The sequence below is a fragment of the Excalfactoria chinensis genome, chromosome 2 (assembly GCF_039878825.1).
Source record: "Excalfactoria chinensis isolate bCotChi1 chromosome 2, bCotChi1.hap2, whole genome shotgun sequence".
Lineage (NCBI taxonomy): Eukaryota > Metazoa > Chordata > Aves > Galliformes > Phasianidae > Excalfactoria > Excalfactoria chinensis.
Window position 1 is genome coordinate 115,688,949 of NC_092826.1, and position 24,707 is coordinate 115,713,655.

Below are 24,707 nucleotides of genomic sequence, written 5' to 3' on the forward strand. Positions count from 1 at the left end.
TTCCAAAGACACTGAAATGTACATTCTAAAAATGTACTGAATAAGATAAAACAACCCCTCAAACATATTCATGAAATGATGTTAGATATGAAATAGTAATGTCAAAACATTGATTCATTGCTTGCATTCATTTCATGTATAGAGGAAAAAAAAAATAGCATTTAGCTCTCAAAGGTCACACATTTACTAGTACTTTCTTTGCTTTTATGTGGAGGATTTTCTACTATAGTCACTCCACTTACAAATATTCCAAGGTGTGAATAAAATCATTCTTTTTCAAACATTTCTGCCATTAGATGGCAGAAAAAGATGGACTAATATTCTCACTGTGCCTTCTTGTATGTAAGCAAGTGCTGTTCTCTTTCCCTTATCACTAAAAGTTAGACAAATGCATTTCTTTTGGAACATTAGATTTTCATGGTTCATCTTGAAGGGTAAAAAATAAATAACTCCTGAGGACACATTCTTATTAAAGACAAAAAAATGGAATGCTCAACAACAGGGTGATGCTTAACTGAGCTTTCACACTCTGCTGGCTTACCTGAACTCTGCTGTTGCCTGTTTCACGTCTGTAGAAGTCATGGTACATTGCACTCTTACCACCTTAGTCCATTCTTTGTAGAGGTGGACAAACTCGCCTGGAATAATGTTCTTCTCTGTATTTGTCTACAATAATGTCAATAAAAATATCTCTAATTTGCTTGGGCTACTGACCAAGGATTCCTCAACAAATTGCTAGGGAACACAGATGAACTTGGAAAAGCCTGGTGCCTTTTGCTGTCAGTTAGAGGGGTATTTTGTGAACTCTTGACTTTGAAGGGAGTGGGCTACTGCAAAGCTCTGCTAGCCCAGGGCTGTGGTGATGCTGAACAATGTAGTGTTACCTCTCTGTCACTCTTAGCCCAGCTGAGAAGGGGTGCTCCTTGGTTGAAAAACCTGAAAAACATCTCATGGGTTACTCTACTGAACCAAACTGAGTTGAGAAAAGTAAACTGATGAAAGCTACTGTCCTTTGTCTTGCAAGTATCAGAATGAGGCTGCTAAAACTATTGCAAAGGAATGAAAAATATTCTACACTGTTTCTGTTCTTCAGCATTTGTGGCTAGTACTTAAGGAGGACACCTTAGGTACCTTTTGGGAGCCTATTGCTGATCTATCTGAAGATCTGAAGAATGGACTGAACCACGGTTTGCTTTCTGCCAAAATACGTATGATGTTTCAACTCTGGAGTGTTTACTATCTAAATGTCACAATTGCTATTCTCTGTAATATCTGTTTCTTATGTATGCTACCAGCTGCCAGCTCCTTCTTTAAAATGAATCACTCCCTTAAGTCATGAGGTGAACATGAGGACGGGAGTTTGCCTTGTTTGGAAAAACAGGTTCTGTATTTTAGAAGAGACTCAAAGAAATCCTACTTCTAAGACAGAACCACTGGGCGAATCTGATCTCCTAATCTCTTTAGAACTCTGATGTTCTCATCTTGTTCAGGTAAGTAAATAATTCTTTTTCTTGAAAGAGAGAGGTCAAAAATCAAGCATATCTACTCATGTAGCAAAGGCTGATTCTGTTCTCTTAGGTTCTTTGTCCAAAGAGACACGGAGTCCCCTGGGTGGCCTGCAATTCATCTCTTCTTTTCAGCTGGCTCTTGCTTGTCATCCAAAGTTACTTAGTATTGCTGCTGGCTCAAATTTCTTGTTTTTCACTGAGGGAAGGCTCTTAATGTGTTGGACCCCTGGTGCTTGATAAGGAGAGATCTGTGCGTCTGCATGAGCTGAACTGCTTGTGCCTTCCACACATCATCCCCCATCTTATTACCTCAGACAGGCTGCTTGATGCTCCTCCTGTAGCTATTTGAGATAAGACCAACCAGCTGTCCCTCCTTGAAGAACAGCTTTCAAAGCCTCCTAACCCATTTATCTTTTATTCTTCCATCCCTGGCATAAATCCTTTGGGCTTTTCACCGAGGAAAGGAATATGCTGGCTACCACAGGATGCTTGGCTGTTGTCTAATCACTGTCTCATCCTACTGGTTGTGTCAAATGTTCCAGCAAATAGCAATTTGCAACATTGGGTTTTTTCCCCCCACTTTTCAGACACATTAAATAGCATACGAATTTTGAGCAGTTAGTTATACAATGCAAGATATTAAAAGGATTATTTTGTAGGCAACTGACTAGCAGTTTGAACACTGCAGCTGAAGGCCTTTCTGTGCATGCTAGTAAGCCCAGCTTTATAGAGATGGATTAATTAAGATAGGAGTAACTGTCTATGTGAGTAAATTTAATACCTTTTTTTATTAGTTTTTGTTATATAGCAGTATGAAAATGATCATAATCTAGCATTAATTTCTCAAAGGTTTTCAGATTATATCTTGGATTAATTAGAGGTAGAGATACATGTTTTAATTACTCTAAAGGGAACAGATAGTGTTAGAGATGAAATATCTAAGGCATATCTTAGGAAAAATACCCAGCATTATTGGCTTTGTATTTTTCTCTTGCTTCTATCATAGTATTTAGCTGCACATCCAACATGAATTGGCCAGCTTTTATAACAGGAAAGGGGCTAAACTCATCTAGAACATATCACAATTAATATAACTTTCTGTAATAAGGATTGTATATGTCCTGCCCTTAATTTGGGCCTAGGGCAAGTGGTACAAAAGTCTTGTGTTCTTCCCCTAGTCAAAAGGTGCATACTCTCGTGCCTTGGCCAGATGCAATCCACTTGCTGAGTTTTAATAGCAATGGCAGTATAAAGGCATAAGGAGTTGATACTGGGACTGAAGCAGTGTTAGAGACCAATGGGATAATCTGTAGTAAAAAAGAAGCACCCTTGATGGAATGGGATCAGACCATAGAATATTGAAGCAAACTGGGCATACCTAAAGTCCCTGAGCCCTGATGGGATGCACCTGTGAGTACTGAGGGAAATGGCATAAGGTGATTCTTGATAATCTCCCCAGATAAGGTAGGCTGCATTGTGTTAGACACAGCTGCTGTTTTTTCCCCTTTTTAGCCACTACTAAGAAGGGTGTCAGGGTGTTGTTAGGAGCAGCTGTTATCCCTGTTGATGCAACCTCTCCCAGTAGGAGCTGATAGCTTCTTCAACCAATCTTTGGTAGCAGGCATAGAAAGCCATGCTCCTCTTCCTTCCTTCTGTGCCCTTCATGAGCATGGCTTCATCCTTCCCAAGTAGCATCCCAGAAGCTACGAGATTCTTGCTTGCACTGGCTAAAAAGGAGAGAAGGCAAAATCTGCATCAAACAGAGGCAGCCTGACAATGCAAGGAACTGAAGTCAGGGCATTGGTATCTTTAAGGATGTGCTTGAACGCAACTTTGTCTCACATACTGCTTGCCCAGCAGAAAGGCATATTGCTGTAAAATGTAAAGACATGTGGAAACAGGAGAAAAGGGCTGAACAGTTAAACAACAGGCACACTTCTTTCCTCTGAGAAAAGACATTTCAATTTAGATAATCATTATTTTGCAGAACCTGTTAAATCAACCAAAAGCACAGAGCAAAAGCTGGGCTACTGTTAGAAGCAGAGGTGCTAACTTGAGAAACACCCAATTACAGGTATGATTTTTTCTTCTTGAAATAGTTTGATCATTTGAGACATCTGGAGAGTTCTGATCTATATAACCCCTGAGGAGCTGCTGTTTAGCTTCTAGTTAATCGGAGTGTTGTAGTCTTATTGTTATAGCTTAATGAATTTACACATGCACCATCATTTCTAAAGGCTGAGCCAACACTCATTTTCCCTGCAAACTGTTTTTATGCTACAGCCACCATACAACACAGTCGCCACGTTAGAACAATGGATGTGAACAGACTCAGGTACCAAACAGAGAAGCTCAAGTGGACTTTATTACAGTTATAAGAATATGCAAGGACATTAGTGCACTGGTTCGTATCTCATTTCTCAGATTCAATGCAGCAGCAGTCAGACGCTGAAATACTTGTAGCAGCCCTCTCCTTTTTATACATTTACAATGTGTAAGGTGGGAATTCCTTCCATCAACTTCCAAAAGATCCTCGAGAACAATGCAGGATAGGCCAAGCTAAACAATTTCTTCATAAACTGCTTGGCCTTTCAAGGAAATGCCATCGATACCAAACATCTTTAATAAAAGAAGTGATTAAGAAGTGCTTTTAACAGGGTGGTAGGACACTGACAACTGATTTTATCATCCCCTTTATAGTCTTTGAAGTCCATTCTATTCCATGATCTGGAAGCAGTCCTCGAAAACTTCATTATAACATTGTTTATTTATTACAAATATTTACATACTATATATTAGTGCAACTTTTATTTCCATACTTTAACAATTCCATCCCTTGACGCAGTTACTATAAACCCTTGAGTGGTCTGGAAAGTTGCAATATCGGTGATAATATCGTGATGTCCAACTGGGAGAGACTCTGGACCCTTCCGAGGGGTCTCATCAGTGGGCCCCATTTTTTGCTTGTTTTGAATTTCCTATGCAAAACAAAAAGGAGAAGGAAAAAAGAAAAGAAAAAAAAAGAAGTGAAAATAAGATATTTACAGCAAGGTGAGCACTGTCCCACATAGCAGCTATGGTAACACACACATCTTAACATTCCAAGGGTTTTATGAAAACTGGTTCAAAGCCGTGGCTTCTGTATTAAATGCTACCTGCTAAGTCTAAATTCTGTCAAAAATAACTGACATTTTTTCTTTTAAAGTGACTTCTTTCCAGCTATGCCAAAACACTGTGCTGATACCATCTGTAAGAAGGGAGACAGTTGCAAGGAAAGCTGTTGTGCAGTTAATGTAACCCACAGGGCCATCATAAAAGCAAGCCGATCCGGTTATCAGACAAAGCAAAATACCTGAACCACCTCTGTGCCCTCAATTATCTTCCTGTAGTAAGACACAGATGGGCAATTAGAGCTTCCTGCAACAATGTAAGATCTCTCAGGGTAGGCTAAATCCCAAAACCTAAACACAAAGAAACACAAGAAAACTATTAATTTATTTTATTTTTAAATCAGTTAAACAAAACAGCTTAAAACATGTCCTGCTCCTGCGGTGAAAACTAATGAGCATAACTACTACATGCTTTGTGCACTTAGGGGACAAAAGAAGCAGAGGAATCAGTACTCATAGCAAGCTCACACAAGTCATGTTTTGGGAGTTTATTTCTGCTACGCTGCCTACCAGGAACGTTACAAAATGGGACACATTGCATTTCAGAAAGTTTTGCACTATTTTTGCTGATAACAGTTCTTTCTGTTCACTAACGCTTGCTAGTGAACACATGTTCAGCATTATTGCTTTGACTTTTTAGAGCTTACTTTTGCAATGCTTGGCAAAACTTAATACCCAGACAAGGGTAGCAAGGAGAGCATCAAACCATGTTGTTGGATTTGTTACCTTATTTTCATGTCTGAGCCTGCTGTCAGTAATATGGGATTACCAGATGCTGGACTGCAGTATATTCCATGGATGCTGTTAGGAGAAGGCTAGTAGGGAAAAGAGGTATTTATTAAGTACAATCAGAAGCTGTTGCCATGTTTGACAAAGGGAGTGCATTCTTTATCACATTTATCCATCCCATTTCCAAATAAATGCTTGTGACTAAAACCAAGTTACTTTTTAAATAGGCCACATCTTAGAATATTAGGGTAAAATGCTTCATTTCTTTACTTACTGTTCACAGAACAACACTACAGATTAAACTTTCCAATATCCCAAACAATATTCTCAATGATGGCAAATAAGAGTTTATTCATCAGAGAATCAAGCAGGTCTTGTGAGAATACGGCTGGATATGTTCCATATGCATTGGAAGATACCAATGAAGATTTAGGTTACACTGCTGTTATACAAAAGGAATTTAGTTTTGACAGCAAAAAAAGTTACAGTGGCAAAATAAATACCAGGGCAAGTTCCTGAGAAGAAGAGACATGTAACTGCATGGATTCACAGCATGGAGGCTGAGATTGTTCTGGATTAGCTACTTAACAGAAGTGGGAAGAGAAGAAGACCAGACCTGCAGTTCTGAAAGAGGCGGTGCGCTGCTGGCCCACAGAGTGAAGCGCCGATCACCAGTTTCCATATCCCACATGGAGACTTCATTATTGCCTTGAACAGCTACAGGAAACAGAATGCCAATGCATACAAATAAAACATGTGGTTTTGGTTCTCACAGGTCACTCTAATGACACGACACAGAGGGTACGACATAGAAACACTCTGTACTTGCTCTCTGAAGCAGCTGTTAGTCTTGCTTTGTCAACCATGCATGTGTTTTGTTGTTTTTATCCCTTGATAGCAGCTCAGGATAATCCTGCTTTAATCTTCCACCCTTTTTAAAGAGAATTCAAACCTCATAATTTCCTCCCTAGATAACTTCTCATGCTTCTTTAGGAACAGTGGATGGTCTGCCTGTTCGGTACTGTCATCACTGACTTTGGAGATTATTCCTAAGCAGCTAAGACAGCAAATCTAAAGTTATCAAGTTCAGTAACTACAATGACATTTCACACCCATGTTTAAGGTAGATGGGCAAAGAACTCTGTTAAAGGGATTGCTTACATGCTTGGCATCAAACAAGTAGGTAAGAACTTTTCAATATGATTCCAAAATAATGAACTTCATCACCAATTCATTCTTTATCGGGGAAGTAAAACTAGGAAGCCCAGAGAACCTTCTCTTATTTGCATGACTTTTAAATAAATCTGATTTGGTCCCAGAGGGGTTCACTGCTACAAGAATTGGTCAAACATAAGAAGTACATATAAGTAAAACAGGAAGCTTGTTTACGAACTCATTTTATAGCAACTTTATCAGTGTCATTATTGCAGTCTTAGTTTATGCTACTTGTCTTTTTGAGAACGTCTTTCTGACATGAAGACCTAGAAGTACTTTCCAGTACGAGCAGAGCATATGACAATGCTGGATGCAGTGAGGATGAAGCAGCTGTGAGCACACCAGATGAGGACTCCTGTAAGATCTTCGAAAGCTCTAGCCCAAAGCTCAGCTGGGTCAGAATTAAGTGGGGACAGGACATGGAGCAACCTCTCAGTCTCTGCTCTACGAGGGCACTGAATGCAGTGGCAGAATTCCCATCAACTTCAATGTACGTCATAATTTTGGTTTTGTCTCATATAACATTTTGTCTGCAAAAAGTGTTTGCACATAGGGAGGGACACTCATAGGAGAGATGCTCCAGAAAATAACAATTGCAAAAGCTGTCGTTTTCATAAAGGCTTATTACTAGATATTTTTTTTTACCTCTCTCCTATTTTACATTTAGAAAGCCAAGAAGGGCACAGTGGCAGAATACAAGCATGAGCCAAAACATAAAGCAGGGCTTGAAGCGGAAATTGAAACAGAAGCTTCTTTAATCACAGACTGTGTCAACAGTGAGGTAAGTTTAAGATGGTTTACCTGCAATAACCCAAGACTGATAGACAGGATGCATGAGCAGGCGTCTGATTCGGGCCTTGGAAGGATGAGAATGGCTGGAGATTGGTAACTGAAATCTCATGTCCCAGCATGCCATCGTGCCATTGCTTGTGCCTGGTGAGAGACAGCTGTCCAGAGTCAGAGGGACAGTTACATGGGTTTTTGTCCTTGTGCTCTATTTCTAGGAGATGGGGCTTCCAAGTAATTACAGATCAGACTACTTCCCACAGATATATCAGGTGGTTATTTCTCTCCCCTTGTTTGAAAAATGGCATACTCTAGTCAATCAGATGAAGCAAAAGCTTGAGCTATAGTTATTGTAAAGGAAAATCAAAGCGGGGAAACAAAAATCAACTAATAAGAAATACAGGCTTACCAATACACAGCCAGCATTGGTGTATGTCCACAGCAAATGAAGTTATGAGGCCTAACTTCAAATCATGTTTCAGTGTCCAAGCATTGCTGTTCGATCGTAAATCCCATCCAACCAGGGATCCATTAACCGTAGCATAAGCCAGCACTGACTGGGCTCCTGAATTGAAGTGATGCATATCGACCACACAGCCATCATCCTTCAAATCTAAGGATCTGGGTTAAAAGAATACACTGATTTAGAAACAGATAGTATTACCAAGTTTAAGACTGTTTCTCAGATGTTCATCTACCGAGGCCCTACTGGCAGGGACACACATCTCTTCTTTCCTCTCCATTGCTGTACTGACAGAACTGCGCTCAGTCACTCACTGTGTGTGACTCAGTATACGCCAGAAGAAAAATACATCTCTAGGTTGTAGCTTCTAACCTTCCTTAGATTAAGCTTACTTTGTTTATGAACTTAATCCCAAACAAGAGAGGATGTTTGAAACAAAAAATGACTTTTACTTAGAGCTGAAAGAAATCTCTGAGACAGCTGTTGGACACGTCCTTCATTCAAGCTGGAAGATTAAGCAGTAGAATTGGTGCCAAATATTCAAAACTGCTTGTATGGAAAGGTTAAAAAACAAACATTAAAACACCTAAACATTCCTCTAAGTAGTATCCCATGCCTCATATCTTTGCCACATTACTCATATTAAGTGCCTGGGAGACAGATTTGCAGGCCCGACGTCAAACTATGCATTGTGCATTTGTGAGTGTCCATTAATGACTTCTAAAAGGATTCTGATCAAGTTATTTTGGAGATTAACACTGTAATAGGGGAGGTAAGAAATGAGCAAACCCAGCGAATAAATAAAAGGATTTAGAAGTATTTAGATTTACTGACTTTCAAACTTATAATGAGTCCAGTGACACAGCAGATAGCTATAACCAAGAGCTACAAATCCTCATTCCTACACTGTTGCCTTTCAGCACTTCTTTATTAAGCAAGATAAGATTATAGCCTTCCTGTACAGCCTGGGATTAGCCAGCAGGAGCTTGGAGCAAACACACACTAAGCAAGAGATACACTAGGAGCTTGAGCTCCGCAGGGAGATTTAACTGCTGTAAGTACATACCTGCTTTGAATTGGTTGAATCTTAGGAGATTTAGGGAGCTTTGAAGCTTCAATACTAAGAAGCTGGATAGCACCGTTGTCTGAAGCTATGGCCAAATAATGTGAGCCCTGGCAGAATGTAAGAGTCTTGACATGTCCTCCAATCCGAGAGTATGTCAGAATTGATCTGAAGGGTAAAAGGAGAGGGGGAAGAAAAAGAGGAAATGTATTTTGTGGCAATTTAAGTAAAAATTACTTATCTCAAACACTTATTTAAAACCGATGGCTCAAGAGACCTCCAAAAACAATGCTTTTTAAGAGTTCCAAAGTTAGAAAGGAACAAAGCCTGAGTTGCTTCTGCAAGTTTAACTATCCATTTTTGAGCCTATGGGCTGTGACAGTCTTCAGGTGCAAAAGAACACATCTGCCTGCCAGACAAAGAGAACATCAGTCTACCCCAGATCTCTATCAAAGCAGCACACTGTAGTTACTGTTATTTAACTGACACTGCAGTTCACTGCATCTGTATTTTGAGATGCACCCTCTTCTCCCCGAAATACTTCTCACAGGGACTGTCAGCCCCAAAACACCCATCTGTCTTTCAACCAACAACACAGCTTTCCTACATCAACTATCAGTGGGTGAGACAGTCAATCATAAAGCTAAATCTATTCCAAAAAACCTCAGACAGCTTTAAACAACAGCAACAGAACGTTAATTATAGAAACAAAATCAAAAGCCTGTAATTACTGTTCTGAAACAATCCTTCTGCTGTTTCAATTAGTTAAGGACAGAACAAGATTTGCTTGCAAATGCTATCTGCTTCTACTATCTTGTGTTTGTATGCCAAGAGAAACACCAGAAATCTCTAGCATAGCCACAAATGATTCATATTTTTCTCCAAGCTCTACAATAAGAAACAGACTAAAACAGCAGCTCCGTGAGTTTTAAAGCTACCTGGTTGTAGTGGTTTTTCCTTCCATTTTTTGGCTGTTCCAGATTTTCACTGTGCCATCGTTAGAGCAAGTGGCAAAAATGGAATGTTCATCAGAGACCCGAATGCGGTTCACTGCAGATTTGTGTTCATGAAGGTGAGCTACCAGCAATCCTTTGGGACGCCATCCTATGGGGACAAACAAAATCACAAAGCTTGGCATTGATTTCCTAACCTAATGGGAAGATGAAGATTCCCCTGACCCTACCCACCAACAGGCATGTTGGGAAACAGTCATTATAGCTTCAAAGCACAGAAGGCCCTGAAAACATAGAATTGATTGAGTTGGAAAGGACCTTTAAATGTCATCTAGACTAACTCCTCCAATGAACAGGGTACCTTCTGGTACATCCGGGTGCTTGGAGCCCCCTCCAGTCAGACCTTGAATGTCTCCAGGGATGGGGCACAGGTGATGCATTTTTAAAAGGCTATTTGCTCAACTCTACACTAAACCTTATTGGCAGAACCAGTTAAATATTTTCTTTTAGATTGGTTCCATGTACATTCAGTGAAATTACAAAGAGCCCCTTAGGACTCATGGGCATTGTAGAGAAGCTAGCGCACAGATCACCTGTCATCAGACAAATTATCTACCACAGACCCTGTTGTAAACATCCTGCTTCAGAAAACTCATTGGAGCAGAAAGCACACCCTGAGCTTTACACCAGTCACTTGGGCCCATTACCGCAAAGGTAAAGATATAGGTTTCCAGATCCTCTTTCGTAGGCAGGCAGATATTTTTCTAAATAAGCGCTGTGCATAGAGAGCACATTACCTAAGATTTCCTGTTTTCCTAACGCTTTGCATTTTTTCCTTGGTATAATTAAGTTTTAACTCAAATCATTTTTCTTCTGTGCATCTGTCTATTGGCCTCGGTGGCCAATGTGATTTACCTGGAGGTGGAGGCTTGCTCTCCCACTCAGCATTCTCCATCATCTGTTTGGCAATTCTTTCTGCATTACACTGCTCTCGCTTTTGCTGAATCAGCTGCTGGAGTTCAGTTTTGCAAGTGGTGATGCGTAACTGGTATGGAGATGGAGACACTGTACTGCTCAGTACCTGTATCGTTGGTTTCCTGGGTTGAACAACTGTTCCATCAGTTGCCTGTAAGAAGATGAGCGCTTACAGATGCATGTCTTACATATTACAAAGGTAGAGGCTTGCAAAAGCGACTAGTTTTAATCAAATATACAACGGCAACAATACTAATGACAATTAGTATTTTAGAGCCATCGTGACAGAAACTCAATCAAAAATTTGAAAACAATTAAGATATGGGAAAGTATTTTTATAAGAGCATGGACCAGGCTCTGAGGAACCTGATGTAGCTGTGGATGCCCCTGTTCATTCACAGGAGTTAGTCTAGATGGCCTTTAAAGATCCCTTCCAATTCAAATGATTCTATGAAAAGATGGTGTTTTTCAGCAGTACCTGTGGGGAGGATGACAAAGTGGTGCAAATGCCAGCTGAGGACTCTGAACGAAGTGGTTTCCCAGCCTGGATAGCTTCCAGATCAGCAGTTTGCCCGTGTCCTTTGGGTATTGGCTGGGAGATGTTGGGTGGTTCCAGAGACCCAAACATGCTCTTCCATTCTTCATTTACGTTTGAGTCCTGCTTTACATGTTTTCTAGCTATAATGAGTTGGGAGGCAGGGGAGGGAAGGGAGTGAAAAACAGAAATGCAGTCATGGCAGCCCTCACTTGTTACTTTCAAACTACATGTGAGACCAATGTATACACACCAATTTATCATCCAAATATAGTTAAAGAGAAAAACTACTACTAGGTTGTTTATGTCAGCTGACAGGGCTTTAGGAGGCAAGCAGAACATGTGGCAAGTGTTCTGTTTACACTTATTAATCTTACAGCTGATTCATGTAGTAATTAATTCCAATATCATGATTTTTTTCCATCTAGAAAGCTGCAAGAATCCACATGAAAAATTTTTGCTTGTGAGAGGGGGGACCTGCAAGTTTGAAAGTGCTAAGAGGAAGCTTAAGTATCACCTGGAAGAGTTTTGTTGATACGGACAACTGGAACAGAGTTAGCAGAAAATGGACTTCAAAGCTGGACATGGAAATATAAGGGGCTTTATGAACAGAAAGCAGAGCAAGCAAAGCAAAATAGAAGTGGATGGACAGCTGAACAACTCTAAAGCAGAGAAAGTACGTACTTGATGATAACTGACAGCTAGCAATTGTCAGTGCCAGCCTGTATTATCCCAGTACTTCAAACTATGTTAGCTCAAGAAGATATCCTGGATTTTCACTTTTTAATAGCTCATTGCTTCTTAAGAGAAAAGAGTGATGGCAGATACGTAGCCTTCACAATTCACACTTGGTTACAAAGGGTATCTAGTTCCATTTCTGACAATCAGCTGCACACATCGCTACAGCAAATGCAGTCTTATTTAAGTACTCTCACAAGCAAAATATTCCCATCTTTCACTGTTGCAGAGAGCATCTCCAAACCTCACGTTTCATATATCAGCATGCTACTGAGAAATCATGCTAGATTTTCTTATTGCTAATTCAGTGAGGGTGGCAATAATTATGTAGGGTGAACTGCTGAGTAAATTAAAGACTTAGTTCTACCTAGATAAGACTACAAAATATACCTACCACGTTTGTCATCAGGCTCCTGCTTTGTTTTAACCAGATCCACTTGTCTCCTGATTATTCCCAGAACTGACAAATCAATCACCCCTTTCTGAGTGCTGTCATGCAGGTGGCTCTGATCCACTATGTTGGCTTTGGCTTTATTTGATTTTAACATAAAGTCTTTCAGTGCTAAAAGTTTGTCTTCTTCTTCCTCAGTCATCCCCTACAGAGTAAGAGAAAATATATTATTATTTATGTTATGAAAAAGAACATGCATCAAGGCATGCCGATACAAGAAGCGGTAAAATAAAATGACTGTCTCAGAAGCAAAGAACACATCCTCAAAACTCAAGACACCAGCCTATTACTTATTTGATACTTTGGGTAAGTAGCTGTATTTTTATCTTTCTTCCTCAAGTGAGGAAGAATACTGAGAGAAGAGCTGCACTTAATACTGGATCACCACCTGGTGCAATCTGCTTAACTGCCACCTCTAGGCTATGACTACAGCCCACAGACAGTGGGGTAAAAGAACACCACACACACTTGGCTGCAGTCCTTCCTCTTTCTGGTTCATATTGGTGATTCTTACTGTTACCCTTTTCAAGTACAAGCTTCATAACTTTTCATCTTCCTTTGGTTTTTGCACTGTGATTTGCAAGTCTGCCTCTTCAACAAACATACACTCCAGCACATTACATAGCCTATGTTCTGCAACACTGATATATCACATCTGAAATCCAAGACATACAACTGAAATCATCAAGAAGAAAATATATTTGGGGATTTCAGGCCTAAAGCTGCCCTATTTCTGGCAGATCTTTAAGGAATCTTCCATAGGTTCTGAACTCTTTGTCCAGCAAACCCATACTGAACCTCGGGCTGGGATCCTCTAAAAGCAGCGACCGCAAGGTTGCTATAGAGACATACAGAGCCTGAGAGTCTCAATTCTGATTTCCAAAGTACAAATGAAAAAACAATCACTTGTGAAAGTAGCTTCTTCAGCAGCTGTGCAATGGCAGGGTCCTCTGGGGGTGGACAGTCTGGGAGGACACCATTCCTTTTCTTCTGACGCATCTGAAGGTGTCGGAAAAGGCTTGTGATATCCTTTGATCTTAAGACGTAATCAAATATGGAACGGCTGACGGGCTCTTTAAGTACACTTAGCAGGACTATTTCTTTATCTATCTGCAATTCAAAACCAGAAATCAGTCAATAGGAAGAAAGATATCCATTAAATATAGGGAAAACTAACATGAAAGTGCTATAGACATCATGTCTACTTGTTTTTCCTAGCCTACAGGTTGGTAATGGGACAACAGGGAATATTAACATAAAAACAAGCAAACAAACAAATGAAAAAATGACAACAACAACAAAAAATCTCAACCCAAACCAAACAAGATAGACATTTATCAACCAGTGCCTAAACCACTGCAAAAACTGGCCAGGAAGAGAAAGAAAAATATGATTTTAATTAACCTACCAACTGCATGATTAAAAAAACCCAAACATCAAACACATGATGCACGCTTCAATGCAAGTACTGCAGCTGCTTCTTATCTACTTAAACACTCAAGAAATGAATTCTACAGGTTCTAAAGCTGTATGCAAAGATGCCTGTGCAAACATTGCCAGCATTATGCAGGCCACTCCCAGTCACACACTGAACACTGCTCTTCGTCCTGGCAAAGCAATAAAGCACACAAGTAGCACTGTGTGGCAATAGCTTAGCTACCAGGTTGTTCATGTTTTCAGAGGGTCAGTCACACAGTTCTGTGCGTTAGCAGGGCAGGAATGCAACACTCAGTCTTGTAAACAAAAGCACATAACACAGAAATGCTTGTGTCAAAGCTGACTCTTCATGCCTTTTAGACCTATAAACTGTGGCTTGATTGCAAACAAGGCAGAGAATGCCTTGAACCAGAAGACAGACTTGTTGACTTTAGGCTTTGTAAAACATTTTGCCATTTGCAACCAATTAGGGATAAGTCTTGAAAGTCTTGAATTGATAAGTCACGAATGGGAATAGTCATTCATGTTTTCCAGCAGAGAGTAAAAAAAAAAAACCTAACAACCCAAGTAACTCTACCCTTACTTCAAAAAAACAAAACAAAAACCACCACAAAGAGTGACAAAACAATTAATGTTCTTAATAGCCAGCACCATGGCAACAACAGACCACAGAATTATGACTGGTCAAGATATAATCACATTAATATTTGAAGCATTACCTGTATTATTGGCTGTGTGATAAAAGGATGGAGGTATGGCATTAGCTTGCAGTAGACATCAGCGATATTTAAGTACTGTGCAACCACAGTGATAAATCCCACTGCACCGTAACGTATCCAAAGATTAGGATGGCACAGGAAAGGTGCTGAAAGAAAATTACTGTTAGAACATTCAAATTAAAGAGAGGCCCATCCTATAAAAGGCAGCCCGTAATGTCATTTCCACCCACTAGAACCACCCCTAATTTCAGCCTTTCCTCCAGCAGAGCACTACAACTGACACCTGAAATGAGAAAACTATTTTATCAACTTTACTGGGCCAATGGTGTGGAGCCTCCTCGCTGTTGACAGAAGGAATATTTGTCCAATCTACTCATTTCACTTCTCAGTATCAATTCCAGATTTGCAAAGGAGACTAACCCAAAAATAAATGCTAACCTTAATTTGGGCAATTTAAGAGAACTGAAGTACCAAGGATTTGTTTTTCCTTTTAAGCACGTAGTTCTTTCATTCCTCTTTCCCTTCTCTTCCTTGAATAGTCGCTATTTATATTGTGAGATAACTAATGTTTTCCTGTTGGATTCAGAAGTCCATCTCAATTACACAGGTTTTATGAAGCTGTAATCAAGGGATGGTATCCAGTCATGAGATATAAAACCAAAGATCACCTGCCCCAAATTCTGAATGCTTTTGAAAAGCCATGAAAAGATAAAGTATCAAAAGACTAGCTGTTTGATAAACAGCATGCCAACGTTGGGCATCCCTCATTCAAGTAAACTCTATAAGAGTACTATAGGTTTGCATACTGAACAGTTAGGCTATGAAACTTTATGAAGTTGGCCACGAAGCTTTCTGCAGTATGAAGTTTTCTTTAGTAGGAAAACAAGGTAACCATCTGTCTTCCAACTTACCAATATCACAAGCAAATTCATAAATATGAGGCTTTTGCAAGAGCCCTAGCTGGCACATACAAGTAAGAGCATTGAGGGCCTTATAAATGACAAATTCTTCTGCATCACTGAGTCCTTGCTGAAGCAGAGGCTTCAGTATTGAGGAGCTCTGCCAGCCAACGTAAGCAGCAACACCTGAAAAATGTTAAAACAAACAAACAAAAAACACATAAGAATCCAAAGTAACACTTCTTTGCTTTTCCTTTCCAAAGTTTAAGGTTTCAGTCCTACAGCATACAGAGACTCGGGGAGCATTTTCCAAGTAAGTTATGAAAACAAGAAATAAATGCATATACTGAGACAGCGATGCAGGAAGCAAATCTCAAGGCCGCAGTCCTACAAAACCCAGTACTCACACAGAAGTGGATGTGGAAGACACAATTTTTGTTAAAATTTCTGAGAAAACAGAGAGTTAGAAAAACGCTCTGAAAGCTGTTTGACTGAATCCAAACTCTGTGCCTGCTGAAGCCCTCCCAGAGGTCAGGCGTGGATGTAAACGCACAGCTGGCCAGCACAAGTCTGAAACGGTGAGGCAAAAATAGCAGTGCTCCTAAGGGTGGGGATGCAGTGCCTGCTTTTGTACGTGGAAAGGGTAAATGAGCACTGCTGAAAGAATATTGGCAGGATTTTTGTCTTTTAATTTAGTAGCAATGGTAATTTGAATAGCATTCAGCTTCCTGAGAGGCTGAACCGGATACTGGACTAGTTATCAGCAAAGAACGTCCTTCAGATACGTTCATTTATCTATTACAACAATTGCCAAAAGTTGAAATGAAACATTTTAAAACAATCTTCTAAAACTCTTCCAGTCTGACATGCAGACATGGCCTCAAGATTTACTTAAGTTAGCTACTCTCTATTTAGCACCACGAAGCCACCCGACCCATAGTTTCAAAAACAAATCCAATTTTAAAATATATTTCAAAGATCTCTGAAGGAAGCCAAGATTAAAAGCAAAATAAATGTAATCCCTTTGAAGCTGATGGACCAAAACTTATCAGCCACATCCCAGTAGAAAAAAAAAACAACTGCTTTCTTATTCTTTTCTTCTTTCCCACACAGCAACCAGCCAGTGTCCACATGACACTGTCATCTGGAATCCCTTCCTTGGATTAGTAACCCATCTACTATAATTAATCTCTGGCAACTGTCATGGAGATGGACCTCATTGAATTCCTGATCTTTCCTCTTGCTTTACACCCATCAAACTGACGTTCCTTCCTACAAGCAACTGGGAAAGTCCTCTGGTCATTCCCAAGAGAGAAAAGTTGTTTTTTCATCGAATAACTCAGGCTTATCATTGTTGTTGTCATAGACGATGCACAGCATAGATTGTAACTGTATCTGCTTCTAACCCAGTTACTGGGGATTGACAAATATCACAAAGTCAGGTGTCTTCCCACCATAATCAAGTTTACACATTAAATAACTTCATCACTTCTACCCTAATGTGGAAATCAGCACTAAGTTTTTATCACGCAAACAGGTCTATTGAGGAATGGGACCATGCACACAGTTAAAGTGATGCATTTTCTAGATGGTTTGCAGAAATTTGAGCATTGATTTGCCACAATTCATTTTTTTCAATTAGTGGCTTCAGAAAAGATTTTAAAAATTAAAAGTAAGAACAAACATAATTAAAGTTCTATTTTTGATGTGAATCTAACCTGGCCTTAGAGGTATCAGTCTCATTTGAAAGAAATATTTAGACAGAAAAAAAGTTACTTCTATTTACGTTGCTTCTTCTTTACTCCACAGAGAAACCTTTACACAGTAATTCAGCATGTCACTTCCCCCAAATTACCTACATCTTCAGAAGAAATGGCTTAACAGCTTCCAGGATGTGAAAAAACTATTCAGTTTGGCTGAATCCAAACCCTTACCCACAATGCTGTCAAAGAAAGCTCCTCGAAGATGCCAGTCATTCTTATCATTTAAGAAAGTGATCATGTGAGATAGAAGAACATCGTTGGCTTTTTGACGTCCAAAAAATACGCAGAGACGCGTTATTCCATTTTCCATTAGTGTTTGTTTCACGATATTTTCTGGGTCGCTCAGCAAAGTGACAACTTTCTGCTGGACCATTTCGTGCAAGGCTTGCAGCTCTGCAGGAGACAAAGGAGTGAACAATTAGATAAATGGGAAACTGTACATGCACATATACTGCTAAGGGAGTTAAACTGATATCCTGAAAAACACCATAGAAACACTTGCTAAGATGAACAAAGCAACGTAATCTCAACAATTCCAAGGACTGGCTTACAAAAGACTTCAGACTAAGCATGAGGGTAGTGGCAAAGTCAGACTACAGAAATATGAGCAGAGAAATGCAATTCTACATTTCTCTTATTTTCAACTAAGATGATCCAACCCATTTTGTATACAAATGAAATGCTGAAGTGAAAAAGCATCGAATGAGTCAGCAGCAACATTACTGTGTTAAACAAGGTACTTCAAGACAACTCTGCTTTTACACACTTATTTGACCATCAGTTGTAACAGCTGTGAATTGACGAGAGAATACTTTTACTTAGGGAGGAAGACTGGCTTCACTAAGGTCAGAGAGAAACAAATAGTATTTGAAAACATGAGCACTTGCAGTGTTACACAATACTAGCAGTTACCCTAACAATGGTGACAAAAACTTGAAAGTGATCTCACTCCTTGCTTCTATTCCATGATGGAACTGAGGAAAAAAAACTCCATGAAGTAGAAATAACAGTATAGTTGATGCATACGCTAATACTGAAAGCCTATGGTGGAGATTCTCAAGCAAATAGCACTAAATTCAGATATTGCTAATTCAGCTTTGCAGAGGTAATTGCCACTTGCCCACAGGCAGTCAGAACACCAGCTAATTTACTTTCCAAAACAGTTTGTCAGTCACGTGGAAAAAGTTGCCTTCTGGGTTCAAATTTCTCAGCCTTGCTTTCTGAAAGCATGAAAAGAATAAAAGAATAGAACCATTCAAACTCTTTTCTTCCTTGCATTACTACTTCCATGTCCAAGCTTGCTGGGTAATACAGGACAGTGTTTCTTATGAACAGAGCCCGTAAGATGGGCCATCCTTTCTCTCACGCCTCAGCAACTGTGAACACCCAACAGTTTACATGAAGGAACCGAAAGGGGATTTTATTTTTTTAAGTATCATTCTGCAACTATTTAAAATATAATTGAAACACGTCTTTTTCGCTACCAAATAGTGTATGCATGAGAAGTTTACCATTATAATCGGTTGCACATTAATGTACTTACCCCAGAATAGAACGTATTTTTAACCACAAACTTCTCAGCTTGGAAAACTTGCTCAGTATTATCCAAGAAACACATGTTTCACTAAAGGGATTGAAGCTGACACATAGTCCACTTATTACTCACCCCTCCTTGCCAAGGGAAGGGAAAAAAAACACCAAACAACTCTGTGCAACAGTTATAATAGCACAGGTGACCACGTTACTGTCAGAGACACCCACATTTTTGGCATCTGCAGACAACAGACAAGGACAGCCAGGCACACAAACCGTCAGGGAAGAACAACTGAAAAATACAGTAGTGTGACTACGTCAGAGCTTGTCAGATTTTTCAAAGTTAGCTCCGCCAAGCACGTCAGTGGAAGTGGTGTTTGGAGCAGAGCTGCCTTGTTGAAGGGACAACGAAGTTGGATATGCAGCTAACCAGCCACAAATACTTTGAGAACTTGCAGAGAACTGTGCTCATTTCTCTCTTCTTCTCTTTCACAGCGTTCAGAACAGAGATGCCAGTTTCTACATGAAGCTGTGACAGATACCAGCTGAGGCAAAGCATTTTTTCCCATTTATAAGAAGGCCAAGTGACAACAAAAACCAGCTCTGCATTTTGCTATTATAAAGAAGCAAGGTAAGTGGAAGCGACATTACCTGTATCATAGTTATCACTAGGGTGAGATGCTTCATCCATTTCTTCGCCATTTGGTTCATTTTCCATATTTAGATTTTTCAGCTGGACTAACTCCAGAAATCTTAGAGCTGTTTCTGCCAACAATGCTATGTTTTCTGCAGAGGAAAACATTTTGGTTTAGAATTGTTCTGCTTTGCCAATTTACAGACTTCTGACGATCCCCCTGTGAGATATTACAACCACTCAGAATACCAGTCAGGATAGGCAAATAGCACTGAGATTACACAATACGTTCTGCAAACCCACTTCAGGGACTCATGTCCCTAAACACAGAATAGCAACCAGGTATATCATATCACACAGTAGCATTGTCTAAATGGGTAGGAAAAAATGCAACTGCAACCAATTTTAGTCTCCTAAACTAGCCCAAAATATCACCTTATCTCAGGTGGATAACTAAGTGGCTTGATAGAATTGAAAGGGCAATTAACAACAATTCAAAACAACAACATGCCACCACGCCAGAATTTGTATCCTTGGGGTTACACTTGAGGGCTGGGTTCCAATCTGAAGACATTTGTCCTATATCTATCCATGCCATCTGGCACCATCCTGCAGTGTCTGGAAGCCACTGAAGCAATTTGGGCTATATGGGTCAGGCAGTGGCTGACACAGGCATAACGTTGCCAGGGCTTTCGTCCCACTTAAGCAGCCATTTTGAGTCTTGGCCAAGACAACATCAACATGCCAATGGAAACCATACACAGCCTGCTTTAAATCCTGTAAGTCACCAGTCACAATGCTTCCAAAAGGCGTGGTAACATAATTTAACTGATGTCTATATTACTAAAGTTAGCCTAATATTCTTATTTACTTATTAACTTATTGAAGTTCAATTGCTTTCTTAAAAGAAAGCTGTTTGAATTGAGGGCTACCTATCCAGACTTAGCTATCCACAATTCAAGCAAACACAAGTGGAATCTACTGGGTAGTGAGATCTGCAGCTTTTTTGCACTTGCACAAACAGAGCTGGCTACTTTTTTTTCCCCCCAGTTCAGCTTATTTAACAAGCTCAGCTTTAAATTCACTAATTTCGAATTTTATTATGGACAGGCTGAAGTTTGGTCTTCTTCTTTTTGTGTCTTTCTTTCTTTTTTCTCTCTCCTAGTCTAGAAATAAAAGCGAGGCATGAGAAAATGACTCTTCCATAAAGCCCAAAATATGGAACACCAAGGTGAATTGGTTCGACTAACCACCCATCCAATGCCTTTGACAATGGCATTTATCAGTAAATTTAGTTTAAAACAAACAAACAAACACATCACACCGTCACCTGAATTGTGCATTAGTAAACAGAATGGTCAAAGCAAATAACAGTAAGGGGTGAATAGTGTATAAAGGTGTAATTACAAAACTGCTTCCTGAACCACCACAATTCAGCTATCTGAATAAACATATGAAGAAAACATCTCTGAAGGTATAAGGCAGACTATTACACAGCAGATAATCTCAGCCCCGAACACCAAACTTCATTCTGTGGGAAAGTCACTGAAGCATAACAACAAATTGATGCTTTACATATGTCTCATGTTTACTAATTGCTTAGAGCGGCCTAACTGATATCAGTCTGAGCTAACAAAATGCTAACTAAGGTAAATTAGATCTGCAGAGAGCGGGCAGGCTCCAAAAGCCCTGTTCACATACATGGTTGTAGAAGAACTTTTACTTGTTATGTCCTTGTTTATCTAGAAAAGAGAAGCAGGACTGCTTCCCCGAGCACCAGGCTCTAATCCCTAACCTTGTCTGTGAGTACACAAAACATTAAAAGAAGCACAATAAAAAAGAAGATTTGGAGTTATGAGTGGATTTCTACTTACCAGCATATGCAAGCCTGACAATAGTGGCTTCATCCTGGGCCAAGTGTGCAATGCCTGGCAGGATATACTCTGGGTAAATGTTAATATCATTGCGTGGCACCTCTTTGACGAGAGCAAGAACTTTAGTTAGTGTCCTCACAGATTCTGCCCTCACCCTGGGCACAGAGTCGTTGCTGAAATGTAACAGATAAGGAGTAATACGATCCAGAAGAATCTCAACACTTAATCTCGGTGCTAAATGAAGAATCAGCTCCAAAGCAGCCAGTTTTGAATCACAGTATTTGAGAGTCTGTAAACAGGAAGTTATCACAGACACTAGGATAACCAGCCCATTCTCTTTGGTCTCTCCCTCGGCTTTCTCTGTGCGATCATGCCCACAGAGATTGTGAATGATGTTGTCCAGATCTTTACGTATGACCAGTATACGCTCATCTGCTGATACAAATGTTTCCTTGGCAAACTGGGCCATGTAAGGCTGCAGGAAAGTGTAAAATATTTCAGGAAAGGCATTGTTACGTTGCTGTTTCAAGTAATCTTCAGCTGCTAAACGTTTATCTGGCTCGCGATGGACCATCTGAGTGACCTTGAGAAAGGCAGAAGCAGGAGGGAGCAGGAGAGAAAGATTAAAGGTTTAGACATTCGTAATGCAAAATAAATAAATAAATAAGAACCCAAACCCACAATCAAAATCAGCAAGCAATTTGTCATGAAAGGAGGTGAAATGAACTACACACAGAAATTGTTCTGATGATGCTGCAGCCCACCCTTACCAGCTCTCTGATACTGCGGTCTTCAATTTTGTTTAGGACTTGATCGGGGGAAAAGAGGCCATTTCTGTAAGCCAGAAGCTGAGATAAATCAAACAAGGGGACGCCTTCTGTGAACAGCTCTGCTATTACACAGCCTAGGGGAAAAAAAAACAGTCAAAGACATGAGAGAACTGAAAACAGAAATTTTGTTTTCTGTACACAGACAAGAACAGATCCTACGTGAACCTTAGCTTGATTAAAAACAAGGCTAATGAGCTGACTAATTCACTTGTGGAAAGGGGATAGCATCTCCATCTCCAAAAACTGGCTTTTGCACTTGATCTCTGAAATGCCTCCCAGGTATTCCATTTCAAACAAGCCAACAGCAGAGGATTTTGCAATTAGGAAACATGAGGTACTGATTTCAACCACCTGTTACATGGAAAATATATCAGAAAATGAACCAACATCACTGTTACATGGAAGAGTGCCAATAAATCAAGCATGGACCAAGCAAGAGGTCAAATGAAGCAAGAAGAATAAGTTCTGCTTCCACAGTGATGCTGAGGGACAGCATACGTTCGCTCAAACAAGTTCCTAAAAACAGTGCGAAATAAGAAGGTTGCCAGACATGGCACCCTGTTGTGTATATGATGCATGTCCTCTTCAAAGATCCCGTTCCTGCAGTTTGCCTGCCACGGTCAGCATCGTGTCCTGTCAGTGGAGCAGCCTGGAAACTTGGCTGGTGAAAGTGAAGTAACCATTACTTACACGTTCACGCTTCAATTTTGTCTGTTTGTTTGTTTTTCTCTAATAGGCCAAACACATGAATCAAAACAAGCCTGTGACTCAAGACGGGCTCCCACAGTGGGACTCTATCAAGAACTTTTGAGTGGAACCATGACAGGAGCTTACTGAGTTATCCAACTTCCTGCTTGTAGGAAAAATATAAGGACAAGGAGCTTCTGAAGCTAATATTGCCAAACTGCACTGGAAAGCAGCTCTGTTCCCAGGCAGACCTTAGGTGTGCCACTGACTGGTTCCTCCTCACGGGTCCCATGAAGCATACACTGCATCCCTGGGACCTCAGCCACCTGAAGATCACAGTCTGTGACCTGTAGAACCACCTCTTTTCCAGGGCAGAGATAAGCTGTAACAGAAGTATCTGATTGCGCTCCTCAGATAACACGGGTGCATTTAAGTCATGTAGCTTACTCTATTGTGTCTGTAATCTTTCTGCAACTGAAAGGTTTGGAGACCAGTCCTAATGCTTAAGGTAAGCAATTTTTTTCCCACACAAGCTGTTTTCTAGGCCTGCTGTAATAAAAAAGTAAAAGATAATAAGTAAAAAGAACACACAAAAAATAACAAGCTTCTGTGCACCCCTGACACACGAAGAGCACACGGATCTCTCTCAGTACCTGCAGAAAAGATGTCCATTGCACGTTTTAACTCCCCCCTTGTTCGCTGATTGCTGTTAGCCAGGTCTACCAGAGGGGTGGAGGGATCTCGCATGTTTTCCAGCTCTGTGGCAAACATGCTGCCATCAACAAAGCGCTCGGGAGCGATGTAGCATGTTCTCCTCCGCGACGTGTCGAAGAAATAGTTGAAGTCAGCGGGGTTGTCTTCGGGAAGATACGTTGGTTTAAAACTGGCAAAGTCCGTCAGAAGAACCCAGTTCCAGCTGGTCACCATGATGTTTTCAGTCTTAATGTCCCCATGGCGGACCCCAGATTTGTGCGCCTGGTCCACCGCCGTCAGGATCTGGAAAGCAATCCACCTTTTCTCGATGTTATTGAGGAATGGCCTCGTGCTGATCCGATCGTACAGGTTGTCCCTCACGTACTGCCTGAAGAGCATGGCAGCCTTCTCGGACAAGGTTGCTTTCTGAAAGGGGAGGCAGTTCTGCGCCGAGTGCAGCCGGATCTTCAGCTCCTCCAGCTCCTGCTTGTAGCTCGTCAGGGGCAGGGTCGGGTCCTGGATGGCGAACACCTTCACCACCACCAGCCCCTCCCGGTGCTTGGCTCGGGCCACCTTGAAGAAGCGGGTGCTCCCCAGGCTTTTGTCATACTCGAAGTCGTGGATGTCAGAGAAATAGCTGTCCACCGAGAGGATCTGCGACGGGGCGATGCCAGCCAGCTGGTTCCCCATGGCGGCCCCTCCTGCAGCGGCGGGCGGCACCCGTCCACCTCGGGAAAAAGACAACGAACATTTCAACCCGGATAGTCTCGGCCTGACCGCGGACCTACCCCCTTTCCCGCGCAGCCTCCGCTTCCCCCAGGCCGCGGTCCCTCCCGGGCCCCATCGCCGCCACTCCCGCCCCTTTCTGGGTTCCCCACCGGGCCCGGCTCCGGGCCGCCCCGCAGCCCCTCGTGGCGCTCACCGGCCAGGCCCGGCCCGGCGCAGCCCGCCCGGCCTGGCAGAGCCGGGACAGCCCCGGCCGCGGGATGCAGCAAGGCGGGACTGAGGGCGGCGGAACCGGCACCATGAGCGGGGCGGGGAAGGGGCGGTAC

At 41.1% G+C, this 24,707-nt stretch overlaps 1 protein-coding gene and 2 long non-coding RNA genes across 3 annotated transcripts; 2 read left to right on the forward strand and 1 right to left on the reverse strand.

The window, feature by feature from the left end:
* Positions 1 to 1,397: 1,397 nt before the first annotated feature.
* On the forward strand, positions 1,398 to 7,140 carry LOC140248713 (uncharacterized). Its single transcript, XR_011902876.1, has 3 exons — positions 1,398 to 1,490; positions 3,496 to 3,582; positions 6,867 to 7,140. It is a non-coding gene; the product is annotated as an uncharacterized lncRNA (long non-coding RNA).
* On the reverse strand, positions 3,846 to 24,707 carry PIK3R4 (phosphoinositide-3-kinase regulatory subunit 4). Its single transcript, XM_072329690.1, has 20 exons — positions 24,578 to 24,707; positions 23,616 to 24,383; positions 22,216 to 22,349; positions 21,446 to 22,028; positions 19,589 to 19,723; positions 17,576 to 17,797; positions 15,654 to 15,827; positions 14,743 to 14,888; positions 13,493 to 13,696; positions 12,530 to 12,731; positions 11,341 to 11,540; positions 10,803 to 11,013; positions 9,873 to 10,038; positions 8,938 to 9,102; positions 7,818 to 8,029; positions 7,424 to 7,555; positions 6,024 to 6,124; positions 5,405 to 5,493; positions 4,861 to 4,969; positions 3,846 to 4,486 (listed from the first exon to the last, which is right to left on the reverse strand). Exons 2-20 carry the CDS (start codon positions 24,343 to 24,345, stop codon positions 4,316 to 4,318), a joined length of 4,086 nt encoding a protein of 1,361 aa, XP_072185791.1. The 5' UTR covers positions 24,346 to 24,383; positions 24,578 to 24,707; the 3' UTR covers positions 3,846 to 4,315.
* Positions 7,302 to 12,036, forward strand: LOC140248714 (uncharacterized). Its single transcript, XR_011902877.1, has 3 exons — positions 7,302 to 7,403; positions 9,915 to 10,006; positions 11,826 to 12,036. It is a non-coding gene; the product is annotated as an uncharacterized lncRNA (long non-coding RNA).